Source organism: Rhinolophus sinicus, linkage group LG01 (genome assembly GCF_036562045.2).
Source record: "Rhinolophus sinicus isolate RSC01 linkage group LG01, ASM3656204v1, whole genome shotgun sequence".
Classification (NCBI taxonomy): Eukaryota; Metazoa; Chordata; class Mammalia; order Chiroptera; family Rhinolophidae; genus Rhinolophus; species Rhinolophus sinicus.
The window spans coordinates 153,578,372-153,593,538 of record NC_133751.1 but is presented as its reverse complement, the minus strand read 5'-3'; the positions used below and the strand labels follow the sequence as shown (position 1 = coordinate 153,593,538).

Sequence of the window (15,167 nt, the reverse complement as noted above, 5' to 3'; positions counted from 1 at the left end):
GTTCCTCAGTGAAAATAATGCATTCCTTCAAAAAAATTAAATCATAAAACAATATTGTACATTGCTAAGTTTGTTTTTGATGTCTACCCAGAAAATCTTTTATATGTTCTTGTATGTCAGTTTTGTGGTATGTACATGACATTTCTGTTAAAAGCAATATATATTGCATGTGTGCAATACCAAAATATTCATTTATCCTATCCATTATTACTTTAGATGAGTTGCAGTTATCGCCTATTTTGAACATCATTTGCTAAAAAATAAAATCTGAATAAAACATATAAATAAAAAGTTTCTAAATACTTTTTTCCAATTGTGGAATACCTATTTGAAAAATTAAAATGAAAATATAATATTAACTTTGCAAACACTGTATTTTCCCAATTAAATTTTACAAAATTATCAACTTAAATTTGTTACAAATTGTTTTTATCATTTCATCCTTCATCAGTAAGGAATTGGGCTCTTGGAATTATCACGTGATTTGACAGGCATAAGAGAATATACATGCCAAATATTTTCTAAATCATTAGATGACAGATTAGGAAACAGCCTAAATTATTTTTAAGAAGTAGGTCAATGTAGCTATGGAGTCCTACTAAATCATATAATTGTGTGCCCAACATAACAGTACTTCTGCCACACACACATATAAAAATAGTTCATGCATATAAAGTAATACAGAAGAAGTGGGTATATAATTTTAAGGTACATAAACTATAAGGTTTTATCTTTCATCTTTCCTGTGTTCACGTATTATCTCTTTCTTCATTCTCATATATTCTGATATCCTGCTATTTATTTGGGATTTTACAGTACATTAATTTAGTTTTGAGCTAACACTGGATATTATAAAAAGTAACTGAAAAGAAAGCAAAGCAAACAGGAGGAAAGAAACTAAGAAGTGATTAATGCCAAATCTAACCTTTCTGCTCTGGAGCATCTAGCGCCAAATATAGACCATGTTGCATTTAGTAGTTTTTTTCGATCTCAAGCTGTACTCAGTTTCTTGAAATATAACGCTAATAGATTTAGTTAAAAAAAAAAAAATCCCATGATTATAATCCATGGTCCCTTGGATGTTAAGCCAGATCTTGCTGGGTAAATCTTTTGCAATTGGCAAAGTTGTAGATTATAAATATCGCAATGACTATGATTTAAAAATAACTAGGAAATAAGGCTTCAGGTTTATGTTCCAAGTTCAAATAGGAGTTAATCATTGAGTTTCTGAACACTGAAATCATTGCTTAGTATATTTTTGATTATTTTTCATGATTTTATATAGATCAAAAAGACCATCCATCATAAAAATTTCTCATTTTAAAAATACCACTTACTTAATTTACCAATTTTAAATTGAAATACAAAATAATGAAACAACATAGTAAATGATATGACAGAGAATATGAATAATATAGACAGAAATTATAGCCAAAGATTAAGAGAGATGAACTATTTTCCCAGTTTTTAGACTACCCTGGTCCTACTTCGCTTGAAATCTCCTTTCTAGTGGCAGACATAGAGAGATGACAGAGATAGAGACCGAGATAGAGACAGAGACAAATTATACATATATGTGCGCGCGCGCGCACACACACACACACACACACACACACACTATGTATATATTTGAAATTTCACGTCCTTTGTTGAACATGTTCAGCAGAGGAAGGAAAGTTGAAAATTCAATTACTCCACACCAAAAGCCAATACTCAAAAATAGTTCACTTTTTGTTTGAGGCTCTAATGTTGAAGTCCTGGCTATATCAAAATGTCTTGGCTCATTTTTGAGCCTTGAAAATTTACTACCTAACCTACATATATCTTGTTCTCAGTTTCAATGTCTATAAAATGGAGATATTAATAACACCTACCTCATAAGGTTTTGCTAAGTATTAAATCATATAATTCTCATAAAGTGATTAGCAATTCTATATCTAACCTCGTAACAGTCCAAAAGTTATTTACTGTTGTCATTATTATTCTTAATCAAAAGCTTAATGAGAGCGGAACTATTGCCCCATTTATAAAATAATATTTTAACTTCATTTTCAAATTTTGTTATGTCAAACCTACTCCTAATCATGAACTGAACATTTAACTACAAATGTAATTTAAATAAATACGTTTTCAGTGTGTGAGAGGCTGTTGAAAGTCTTTTTAATAAATATATCCACAATTTTTTCAACTATCAACTGGTGATCGGGGGGACTTTGGAGAAGCTGAGTGAAATCTCTGAGTTCGACTAGGAAAAGATAAGGAGAGGCATGATTTTGGCAATGATATCCCTAAAGCATACAGTGGAGAGAGAAAGGGAAATTTTAACACTATCTAAGCAAAACAGACGGATTGTATACAATGGGACCCAGTCTCAGATGATAGTCTTGGCAGACCATTGGAGAGGGCGCTGTCCAAAACAAGGCCTTTAAACAGCTACACCACGGTGACTTCAGAATTACCCTATCTAATCATTGGTGTACTGCCTCAGAAAATAACATCTTTAGTATAAAGAAATTTTAAATCAGTTCATTGATCGGACAGGTAAGTAGATAGAACTGTAAAACAGTGCTTTAAACACGAGATGACACTCTTTTTCTCATTGCAGTCTCTTTGAAATTAACTTGAGCTTACTATTTTTAAGGTAATGTGACAAACCACTGGGCAAAGATACCAAGGTAGTCTAATGATATGAAATGTATTTTACTAAAGAGAGATAATGTCATTGAATTCATTTTCCAGAGTTACTGGAGAAAAATACATACTTCACATTGTTCCTTCCTTCTGCACTTCAAGTAAACAAATTAAATTTTATATATATATAAAATATTTTATATATATATAAAATTTAAATTTAAAAATACCCTTATTGCATATATATATATATATATACATATATATATATATATATATATATATATATATATATATATATATATATATATATATATATATGCAATAAGGGTATTTTTCTCATTATATTTAGTTATTTGCTTTTTCTTAAAGATAAACAACTATTATGGGCAATCTTACCTAGTGTCTATCTCTTCCATGGGGTAAGTATATTTATATGTATGATATTTTTGCCATGTTACTAATTATCTGGGAGTATATTTTAATGAAATATGTGGAATTTGATAAAGAATTAGGAGTCATGCTAATTGAGCTTAGTGTTTATGAGCTGGAGCAAGACTAGTATGACAAGAGTTTAGTGAGCAAAGGGGACAGCGTTAGGAGACGAAGTCTGAGAAATGGGCAAGAGGCAAGATCAGGACAGTGAAAAATATTAGAATTTGTTCTTCCAATAGAGAAAGACTATCTGTCATGAGGAATGAGAGTGAAAGAAAGTTCAGTGATTAAGATGTTTTGATATACAGAAGAGAGTGAGAGATCACTTTTGAAGACAATGTGCATTGCATTACAGATGATAGGATGTACTCATCTGTACAAAAAAAAGAGGTGAAAAATCTCACATCACTGAATAGTGGCAAAGAAGTTAGAACCACCAAAAGGTATTGCTTATATTCAGTGCAAAATATCAAAGACAAAAGAGAAAATCTGTTGTGCTTTTAAAATTTGAAATGTCAAAATATTCTTGTAAACTGAAGATAAAAATATAGGAAAGGAATCACCTATTTTCCCACTATTTTATAATATATTTATAATTTCAGTGTTCATAAGTGTAGGTTGTATTTAGCTATAGTAGGACATATATAATTTTGTACCACGTTTTCCCCAAGAGACGTTATAGCTTATGTATTTTTATTTTATTATAATCCTTATATTTACTTTTAATGGTTGCATATTACCCACAAATGTGCATGTCTGAGAGTATTATTGGCCATTTCAGTTGCTTCTGAGTTTTTATTACACATAATACATCCATCAGCATCTTTAAACATATGACCTTTCCCATATTTTGTACTATTTCCTTAGGATAGATTCCCAGAAGGAATATTAATGGATCAGACACTATGAATACTTTTCTAGTTTTTTTCCCCCTATATACTGCCAAATTGCTTTTCAAAAGGGCTGTGCCAATTTTAATTGCAACGAACAGTTTCTGAAAGTACCAGATTCACTGCATCCTTGCCAACATGGGACAAGATTATTTTTAATACTGTCATTTAGTAGATGAATAACAAGTCCTTATATTGTTCATATCATTTTTAATCTAAGAGACCAGAGTATGGGAAAGGAGAATATCTGAAAGTAAGGAACAATCTGACAAAAAATCCCTATTCTAGTAATGATCTTTGTGGTCAAGGTGGTTAAGTAGATGCTGGAAAATCACCAAACAAGTTGAGTTCACAATAAATCGCATACACATAAAACATGCTGATAGGTAAGTGTAAACCTGGGCAGGAGCCTCGGGAAATGTCATGAATCCAACTCTTTGGTCTAATATAAATCAGCACTATTAATCATGCAACTGAAGACAAGGAAAGCAAGATACTCACGTGTGAAAATAAACAAATGTACATACACTTTCAAAGGAATCCAGCAACTCTACTTCTAGGACCTACAGATTCTTGCACACGTGAAATAGTGTGTACAAGAATATTCATGACAGCCAAAAGATTTGGAAAAATATAATTGTTCATCAGAGGGGACTGGTAAATAATAAATTATGGTACTTTCAATAAATGTAACGCCATAGAGTTGTAAAAATGAATGAGGACACTCTTTAGGCATCAACTTTGATAGTCCTCCAAGACTGTTGAGTTTAAAAAGCAGTAAGGAAAACATGTATATAAAATGTTACCATTTGTATAAAAATTTGAGAAAACAAACACACAAACAAAAATTTAGTGCTTTGACTAGCTGTCAGATTGAACATACCCATGAGCTATACAAGAAGGCAATGGCTATTAGAGGGCGCAAATAATCAACCAATTTTCTTTTTCCTCTCCTTTCTTTTCCAATAATTGCATGATTTGTTTAAGTATAATTTATGAGGTCATAAAAATCATGCTGTAGAGAGTTCAGCCAATATGCCAGAAGAAACTGCTACTTAAAAATATGTTACAATAACAATGCATTTATGCTTTTAGGAAAATTCCACCCATTCCTATATCGCTTTGCTCTTACGCAGTTATAATTCCTGAGCTGTAAGTATGAACCAAGAGGAAAAAAATGTTCAAAATATTCAGCTGTATTTGCTTTCTGATTTATATAAGGAAGCATGGCTTTCTCCTTTATTTAAAGTCAAATTTAACATAATCTTTAATTGCATTTAATAAATAACTGTGTCAGACTATAGTTTATCTTAAAATAGAATAGCTCATACTGTCTCAATTTCAGCTTGAGCTAATGAGAATTAGCAGGGTAACTGATGAGATATACATACATATCAATACATTTACTATTTTTATTTTTTAAGCTGCTATGCCAATAATAATTCTTTATTTGAACCATAAAATTCAAATACATTTTAAATTCTATTACATCAAGACAAAGATTTGGAAAACAAAGTCCAAAATGACCCCTGAAAAATATTCCAAGTGAAAAACTGTTGGCCGAATTTTGCTTGATATATAGTAACTTAATGTGGATAAAGGAATATTGCACAATTAGCTACTTTCCTTCCAAAATTAAGTATATCAGTCCAATGTTTTGCTCCCAATATAGTTGTCTAGAATCCAAAAGCACTATCATTTTTCAATTATTCTTTTGTTTGTTTAGTGTAGGTTTTTGTATGGTTATAGTAGTACCTATTCTAAGCAAAATTTATTTTATATACTTAAAAATAGAATTCCCATAATCCCCCCAAATGTTAATATTTTATCTAAGCCTTTTGTATATGAGAATGTAAATTCCTCCTTCATCTTAAATCTTGTATTCTGCTTTATTCACTATTATTTCATCAGCAGTTTCCAATGTTATTACCAACCTTTCAAAATCATGGTCTTATGGTATATATCATATATATCATAATGTAATTATTCCCCTATTATTGGCCACATAGATTATTTTTATTACCAAATGCCATTTTAATAAAACTATGTATATTTCTGATTAAATATATGGAATTAAATTCTAGAAGTAGTATTACTGAAACAAAGGGAACATTTCAACACACACAGTGGTTATCTGTTGTTTTTACCAGTCCAGCATCCATTTTCCCTTCTGCTGGTAAAAGTCCCTTGATTTTCCTTTGAATATGGTTTTGGTAGGAGTGGCAATGAAGGTGCCCTAGTGATCCATGGATTAAAGCATAGGCATGAAACCTGTCTATGTCAGTCACACATCTCATTCGGGAAATTTGGGTCTGGAACAAATTGACACATGGACAGAAACGGACCGATGCTGATTCAGCCTAGTGACCGTAGCTGGCAAAGATTTCATCAGTTTCTCTTATGGCTCTGTAACTATTCTGTTTCCTCCCCTTTTCTTTTGATTCTGTAAGCTACAAATACCTACCCTCTTTTTGCTGTGTGCCTTATTCTTTAAGTTAGTTATAACTGATTTCTGTAGCATGCAACAGAAGAATTCTGTAAACACCAATGAATAATAAGCCTCACCACTTCAGGAGAAGCTGCAGTTCACCTCACCTTCATCATCTCCAGCAGCTTTTGTAAATGAATCACTTGTAACCTTTGCTAATTTGATCAGCTCAAAAGTGTTACCATTTTTTAAATTTTTCCTTTACTTTTTATCATTAAGTTAAAATTTTAGCTGCTTATTGGCCTTATATACTTATGGCTTTTGTATAGTATCAATTTATTTCTTTGTCTATTTTTTATGTTGGTGTACTGATAATTTTTTATTATCTAATAATAATGCCTATTGCATCCCAATTGTATTCAAGGGACCAGAGATCAAATGATGAATATGAGTTTCTCTCTTGAAGAAGTTTCAGTCTAATGAAGGGGATTGATATAAACTGGGAATCACAATATTTTGAGATAAATCCTATAACAGAAGGAAACAGTGAAAGGTTTTTGTAAGAGTGAATATTAAACTATTACGAGTATTGTGTTTAACATATTTCCTTGATTTACTTATGGCATTTTTGACTTAAAATTGAGTTGTTAATTTTTATAAGGTCAAATATTTATATTTTGTGTTTGTATAGCCTCTAATTTCTTTTAACTTGATTTAGAGTTTCTTTATATCAACTCTGCTTTATCTGACATTTATTTCAGAATGTAACATGAGATAGGAAGTGTACCTTTTTTAATAACAAATAATTAGTCAATGTTCCCAACACCATATATATATATATATATATATATATATATATATATATATATATGTGTGTGTGTGTGTATACACACACATATATATCATTTATTTAAATTTTCTCATAGATTTATGATTATTGTCTATATTGTGTTTTATTTTCACATGTCTTAGAGTTTGTGTCTGAGCCTCTTTTAATTTATTCTGAACATTTGTCTGGAGGTTAATATACTGTACTAATTACTGCCATTTTTAGTATGTTTGAAATTGGTTGACAGTGCGACTTCCTCTCAATGTTTTTTTTTAAATTTTATAAAATTTTGCTCTTACAATCTATTTGCTACTACATGTGAACTTTACAATCTCTAAATTTTACAGTGATCTCTTTGGAATTTAATTCGGATTCTCATACATATGTATGCCTATACGTGTGTATATAGAATACATACACATTCAGTGCTTCAATTTTGGAAATTTCTCTACTTCACATTTCTTGTAACTATTTGTTAGTAAAGGTTTGAGTAATATCCTCCGATTTTTGGCTTATTATAACAAAATGAGAAAATTTCAGGCAGCATTGAAATAACTCCTTATAACATTTAAATTATAAAGTTGAAATACATACATACATATATATATGGAGAGAGAGAAACAGATAAAGAGAGACACTCAGAGAGAGAAGGAACCAACAAAGAGGGTAAAAATTATTTTTTAACTGCCTTCAAGTAATTTCAGGATCAGCCTGTTTTGTGTTTCAGTCAGCTAGATTAAAAACCAACGATTATTTTTTATCTCTTTAAATGAAGAGAATTAGGCCAACATTATCACTAAAATAACTTTATCAATGCAACCCATTATTTGCTAATTGTTGCTTAATATAAAATATTAAGGTACTTCTCCTGTTTGTAATTAGATAGCTGTGTTCACTCAAAGAAGTCAACTTGTGTTTCTTATAATCAATTCATCTAACTCCTCAAAAATTGGAATTCAAGAAATCAAAGATGCTATCATTATTTTATAGACAAAGAAACTAAAGTAGTGATTGGTATGGTAGGAACTCACCAGCACACAGACAGAGTGGAGAAATTTATTAGTTTACATGCCCTTTCATGAAGCCATAGTGTATTTGTGTATACTTATTGCAATTCTTCTTGTCTGGAAATATTTAAATTTACAACTAATTGTATACAACCAGCCTCTACCTCTGGCTATTGTATTTGACTGAGGGCCCTGGGGAAGTCACCCACAAATGTTGCCGTTCAGTGAGTAATTGATTCAGCCCTGATGTCATCTATATATGTCATGAAAACATTTCATAGTCAAAGTCCAAACAAAATGCTAACTGCAGCAACTCAGAACCAAGTGCTGTGCATCAGTTATAAACCATCTCTTTTCTTCAGTTGCAAATTTGCATTTCAGTTCAATGAAGTGTCTTTTCCAACCACTGTGGGGTTGTTTTCTGATGGAATCTAGCAAAACTTTTTATTTTGTTTTGCTTTCTTTCCTTGAATGATATGAGAGAGATAGTAGTTCTTTAAAATGCTCTTCTTATCCACGCAGGTTTTCGTTTTGTTTTGGTTTTGATTCTGTTTTAAGCTAACTTAGAGCTGTAGCTGCTAAGCTTTTTAAACAATTTTGCCTTACTCTGGAACACATGAGAATGGAAACAGCTGGAAACAATTTTGGTGTTACCTGGAGTCCCTGAAGCTCACCTAGCAATCACTCTGAAGTCCTCAGACCTCTGGAAATAAGAAATCCTGTTTTAGAGATGCTAATAAATAATTCCTTAAAATTCTATAGACATAATGACTGAATTAAGTGCAAACATTTTACATGCAAACATACCTCTAGCCCTATAAATCTTAGATAACATCTCTAAATGCATTCCAATTTATCATTTTCTTGATCTCAACACAATATTAATATAATGCAATATTATGTCAGATACTAAAATAGGTACATGCACAAATTGGTAAATACAGTCATTTCTTCCTAAATTACTATTTCACAAAATGTGGAGCTATTTCATGGACAACTGACATGAGATTCACTTTGACACTTAGTAGTTAACAAAAAATGTTTATAGAGCTGGCTCTACCTTCAACTGACTTTGGATAGTCAATATCAACTTCGTGGAATAAAGTTCTTCCTTACACAAAGAGGAAGTTAGACTAATGACTTGGGTTCTTCCTGCTCCAAATATCTGATTCCTGCTTAACTTTCATCTAAGAGTTTCATAATCATCCAAAGGTGACACTGTGTGCTAGATATGGTAACGGTTGGTTTACTTGCTTTTTTAAAACACTATTTTCCTAAAGTTTTGCTTTTAAGAAGGGAAAAGAAACAGGCGGGGTGGGGTGGAGTAAGGTTAAGGCTTAAGTGGGTGGTATATGCATTCTTGAATCTGCATAAATAACATATTGACATGGCATTATATACAAGACTTCCCCATCTCCTAAAACTGGATTTTATAGCAGCAGTCTTAAAAATTTTTCTTGAATGACGGAAATCCAGTTAAAAATTACTGTTAGCATTGTGTGCTCTGAACTTATATCTTGTCATAAGAGAACTTGCGAGTCAGTTGGTGTTAATTCATTATGTGGTATGGCTTTTTGGGAAGACAATTTCAGATCTGTAATATGAAAACATAGTTCACAAACCAATTTTTGAAAGTGAAGTTAGGTTCCATTCACATGAGGGTAAAAAAAAATAGCAATTGTTTTGAAATGTAAGCTAAAGACCCTAAAGAAAATAATGAAATGGAAAGCACAGAAAATGAAACTGGAATCATAATTGCACACTGTTTTATGCATAAGAGAATAGAACCTGGGAAAATATCACACAGTTTTATCTGCCATTGGACTGACTGGATAACCAAATTGATTTTGAATTAAAAACAAACTTATTTTGAAAGTTTGGGAGTACTTTGGCATTTCTTTTCAAAAGATCATATTATGAAAACTTTAGGGAAACTTTGATCTCAGACCCTAGGGTTTTCGATCAGCTTTCACAGAGATACATGCATATGTCACTCCGAATACAGAAGAAGCAGAATGTTTCTCATTAAAATTATGCTTATAAATTCTTCCTTACTACTTCCAATTCACTCACTCTCTTTAAATTAGGTTATGTAGATTTAACCTTGGGTAGTCATAAATGACTTTTTAAATGTTGTTAATTTGACAAATATGTTAAAGAATAAATATTTCCCACTTTGGTCCCTCTGAAGAATATTATGATTCGATTCTAATTTTTTTATTTTTTTAAAGAGCAGATATCCTGTCATTTAATTGCTTAATCACCTCTGAATCCCTCTCCTGTCTTTAATCCTGATCGTATTCAGTGCTATTGTTCGGATCCGTAGCTTCAGGACTAACATTTATTAGATTACCACCACGATTACCTTCCATTCTTAGATTAATTTGAGTATATGTGTGTGGGCAGGTGTGTATTAATTAGAGATAAAATTAAGATGGAAAGAGACTAGGCCATAGGATGGGGGGTGTAGAAAAAATTGGTTACTAAGACATAAATATTCTATATAAGTTATTTACTTATTTTTTTTTGTTTATGATCTATTTCACCCCAATAAAATATAAGCTTCATGAGGGCAGGGGTCTATGTCTCATTTACTCTCTGATGTAGTCAAAGCAACTACATCAGTGCCCTGCACATAGTAGGAACACAGTAACATTTGTTAAATTTTACTTGAATAAACCACAATTATTTAGTATTAGATAACTTAAGAGATGAGAATTTTGCCTTCTGAAGTACATTCATCACTCAAGATGGGTTCATGAATTTGTTTCAAATGTGGGTGATTGCATTACTTCTGAGAATCTTTCCAGTGAAAGAGTGTGAGAGTGAGAAAGAGAGAGAACGCGAATGAATTTCTGGATGAGGTTTTTAATTCCCTTAAATGCATTAGTTTTCACACAGGCACACAAATGATTTCATCATTAATTGAATAAAAACAAATTTCTATTAAATAAAAGAAAATAAATCTCACTATCTTACTTAACGATGTAGAAACTCTAATCATGACCACTTGACAAAATATGTTTTATTTAATAAGATAATGGTATTTATTGCATTGTGATTCATAGTAAATATCTTTTTATAAAAGTTATGCAGGATTGAAATTAAAATCTGGTATAGGTCAAAAAGTGAATTTAGTGGCCTAGAGTCTTGACAAGTTGACATTTCCCTGAGTTACTAAAATCCGTCTAGAAAATATGGCAGACCGAGAGCTCATGGGCTGCCCTGCAGAAAGACAAGTCAAAACTGAAGTGAATTTGCAGAACTGGCAGAACTTGAATTGCTTGCATAAACTCGGTGGCTATCACTATTACTCCCCAAAGCCTGCATAATTTCTCCCGCCCCCCAAACACACCTTGCACAATTTCTGCTTTCAGTCAAAGGTTGACCCTACTGCTTTATCCTAACATTTATGCTCATTGACACATTTCTCTGTACTTGATCACATTTTGTCCTGGTAGTTGTGAACATATATTTAATTATCTGGAGAAAAAAAAATTCCCAAAGCAAAAGTCCCCCTAAAAAAAAAAAAAAAAAAAGAAAAAACTACAAATGAGTAAAAAGGCTCTGTTTCTGTTTAAAGACTTGTGGCTTACCTCAATACATAATGCAGTGGATTTACTAGCTGTTACTTGATAGCAATGTGAAAAAACCACTTTCTTAGCCAAGTAGTTCAAATTTTCCTCAGAAGTTCAACTTTTATTATTGGCTGTTACTGGTAACTTGATTTTAATTTAAGCTTATTTTAAAATTATTGATTAGTAATGCATAACACATTTTAATTCTATTACCTCCATATCAACCCATAGGGGAAAACAGTTGTTACCAGCTCATAGCATTGCATAAGTGAAAACACAACACTAAAACAACTGCTTAATATGTTTAATAATCTTAATAAAGTCCTGAAAGTTACAACTGAACTATTGCAATATTAAAATAATCACGTGGCAGCAAGTAAATTTTTTATGGGAATGTAACAAGCACAATCTATACTCTAATCCTATCAGAAAACTAAAGTTTTAAACCAAATGTGATAACTTCTCAGGAGAATATATTTACTGCTAATTTTCTACTAACCCGAATGTAATGCATAGTATTCAATTAAAAGAATACTAAAAATTCCATTTTACAGTTCATGAATTAAGTAATGAAAAAATGTGCATCTATCCTCAGACACAAAAGTAACATCACTGCTAGTTTGCCAGTAAGTTATTTATCTGTTTCAGAATAATGTACATCACTAAGCAGGGAGAAAATGAAACCTTTACTATTAAAAAAACACTGACTGAAAATGCTGACATTTTGGACAGCTCCCTTCTGATTTTTTTTTTTTTTTTTCTCTACAGCATTTCTATTATGTGTCTCACTTTGATTTTTTTCTGCTTTACCAAATCAGAAATGAGCCCAACCGGAGTGGTTTCTGGGGTTTGGGTTTAATTTCTGTTGTGTTTTGGGGCAAGATTCCTCCAGTGAAAGATATTAAGAAGCTACACAACAGGGCAAGTGCTCCCTGTATTAAGCCAATTTTTATTTTTCCAAAGATTCTAGCTGGCACGCAGGGAGCTGCCCTTTCCACTTCCATTCCCCGCTGCAATCCCATCGCCTCGGTCAAGGACCACAACCTTTCTCATCTATGCCAGGTTGGGGACAGTTCCTTAGTGACTAGGTATTTCAAGAACTTTCCCAAGCCAAGACTGCTATGGAGACAAAGACCACACACAAAATAATCTCCAGGAGTAAGTTTGTGCGTCCTGAAGAGGGATCTAGAAACCACTGCACTGAGCTACGGAGATTCGGACTTAGCCCAGCCACACCATCCATTTGCAGCCCCCATAAAATCCACCTCCTGCGGAAAGATTTGTAGTGAGGGTGGAACTCCCTCCCAGTGGCTTTACAAAATAAAATAATTTAGTATAGAATAAAAGCAGCGTAGCCACCAGAGGAAGCTGGGTACGTAAACCTGGTTAGTCTTGGTGGTCAAAGTACTCTCGGTCTGGTTGTCCAGACCCCAGCCCGCCAAAACTTTCTCGGAGTGCGAAGCCGCGGGGGCAGTCCGCAGCTGCCCCCGGCTCGCCAGGCCTATTCCGGTCACCGGGAAGTGGCTCCACCTGAACTCGCACACGAGCCCCGCCCCGCTTCTGCCACGCTGTCCTTTCCCTGATACCCGTGCCCCACGCCCGCGCCGGCCAAGATCAGTCTCTGTCAGCCCCTCAAAGCAGAACTCTCTCCATCCCCAAATCTGCGCTCCCGAAAAGTATAGTGAGCTTCCTACCAAGGGACGTCACATGCAAAAAAGTCTAGCCTAGCTCCACTCCCCTTCTCCTTTCTCTTCTTCTTAGGCGGACCAACCGTTACTTTCTCCTCCCCTCCCCACCCTCCCTAAGTCCCCAGCGCCAAGTGGGACTTTGAGGAGGCTCGGTGAATGCGCCTGTCCCCTGACGCGCTGGATACACAGCTCCCTGTTTTCATTAAGGCAATAAAGTTCAATTTGCCCTGTTCGTCGCGAGCTACTGTGGACTTCCCCAGGCGTAACGTGCGCTCTCCCTCCCGCTGAGCCAAGAGCATCCAATTCACTCCTTCCCAGCCTGGATCCTTGAAGGACGTCGGTTCACGCGAGAGGGAACCCACCGCGCTCCCTGCAAAGTGCCCCAAACCACGCGCCCACACATGCATGTACACACACAATGCCGTCCCCGCGCTATCAAAGTCCGTCAGCGCCGAGGGGAGAACACAGGAGCTGGATTGGCACTGGCGCGGGCATGAGCCTAGCCGTGCGTCCGGACTAGCTGTCCAGCTCCTAAACACCCTTGTCCGGATGCCCCGGGCACAATAAGGCTCGTAACCCCCAAAGGTTAACACCAGTGGTCCCGCGGGCCGCACAGGCACTGCCCAGGCGGACCTTACCTGCGAGACGCGCGGTCTCCCGCCGCTCGGCTGGCCGGAGGGCCACAGGGACGCTGCAGCTGGGGTCCCGGAGATGCTGCTGCTCCGCTGCCGCTGTCCGGATGCCCGGCGCCAGCATCACTTCGCCGCCTCCGCTTCCTAGTGCTCTGTTCTCTCGGCCGCCCCTCCCCGGCGGCCGAACGCAAGACGGGCAGCGGCGGCGGCGGCGGCGGCAGCGCCCGCTCGAGCTCGCCCAGCGGCACCAGCCCCAGCAGCCGCGGCGTCAGCCGGAGCACCGGAGCCGGGCTGCGCTTCCCCGGCGAAGGCTCTGGCCTCCGCGACTGACAACGCCCGGCAGCCAATCGCTGCCTCGCCCCGCGCGGAGGGGGGGAGACCAATCAGAGCGGAAGGCCCAAGATTTTCCTCCGCCTTTGCTCAGCAGGCTTGTTTCCGGGAGAGGCGGCGATGCTGCTGGGGTTTGGGATGGGGGAGGCGCGGGAGGGGCGCGTGGTGGAGGACTCTTGGTTCCCGAACCTTAGGTGCGGCGACACAGCCGGGCCCACCCACCGAAGTGGGCCTGGGGTCTTTTCTGACTGCCGGGTACTCGCGGCTTGGCAGAAAACGGCGCCCCGGGATGACTGTCCCCAGAGCCCGGACCAGGCGGTTCAGCATTTTGGCATCCCTGCCTAGCGGTCGTGGGACGCGAGAACAAACGGCGTTGCTGGAGAGCGAATCCCTGGAGGTGGTCGCCGCCTTGAAGGAATCACGCGAACAGTCACCAGACAGCGCCCCCGTCCTTCTCCCTTTGGCAGCTTTGGCCGCTGGAAAGAGTGGTACTTCTGAGCCTCCGAACCACTCCTTACAGTACTCAGTACAGAAGCGTGCCCGAGCTAATAAAAGAGGCACATAGAGAAATGTTCTCAAAGTTATAGGTAGAGTGGACCTTCTCTACCTACCCTCCAAATATAAATGCCCCCACCTTTACACACCCAACAGAACACCTCAAGAAGCAAATGGAGAAAGATAGCTTAAGCAGGCAACTTAGTTGATATGCTTTTTTTTCC

General features: G+C 36.1%; 1 protein-coding gene across 13 annotated transcripts in view; it reads right to left on the bottom strand.

Moving 5' to 3' along the window:
* The window catches only part of B3GALT1 (beta-1,3-galactosyltransferase 1), a 520,641-nt gene extending 505,746 nt beyond the window's left edge, over nt 1–14,895 (bottom strand). For 9 of the 13 annotated variants that reach the window (XM_074337449.1, XM_074337446.1, XM_074337467.1 and 6 more), the window contains exon 1: nt 14,125–14,846. Coding sequence is in view for 2 of the 13 variants with exons in the window: in XM_074337519.1 (XP_074193620.1) it covers nt 14,125–14,242 (118 nt within the window). In the remaining 11 variants the exon portion in view is untranslated. Of the gene's footprint in view, nt 1–14,124 lie in introns of all 13 variants that reach the window. The other 4 variants (XM_074337519.1, XM_074337512.1, XR_012497994.1 and 1 more) reach the window with 3 other exon arrangements.
* Nucleotides 14,896–15,167: the final 272 nt, after the last annotated feature.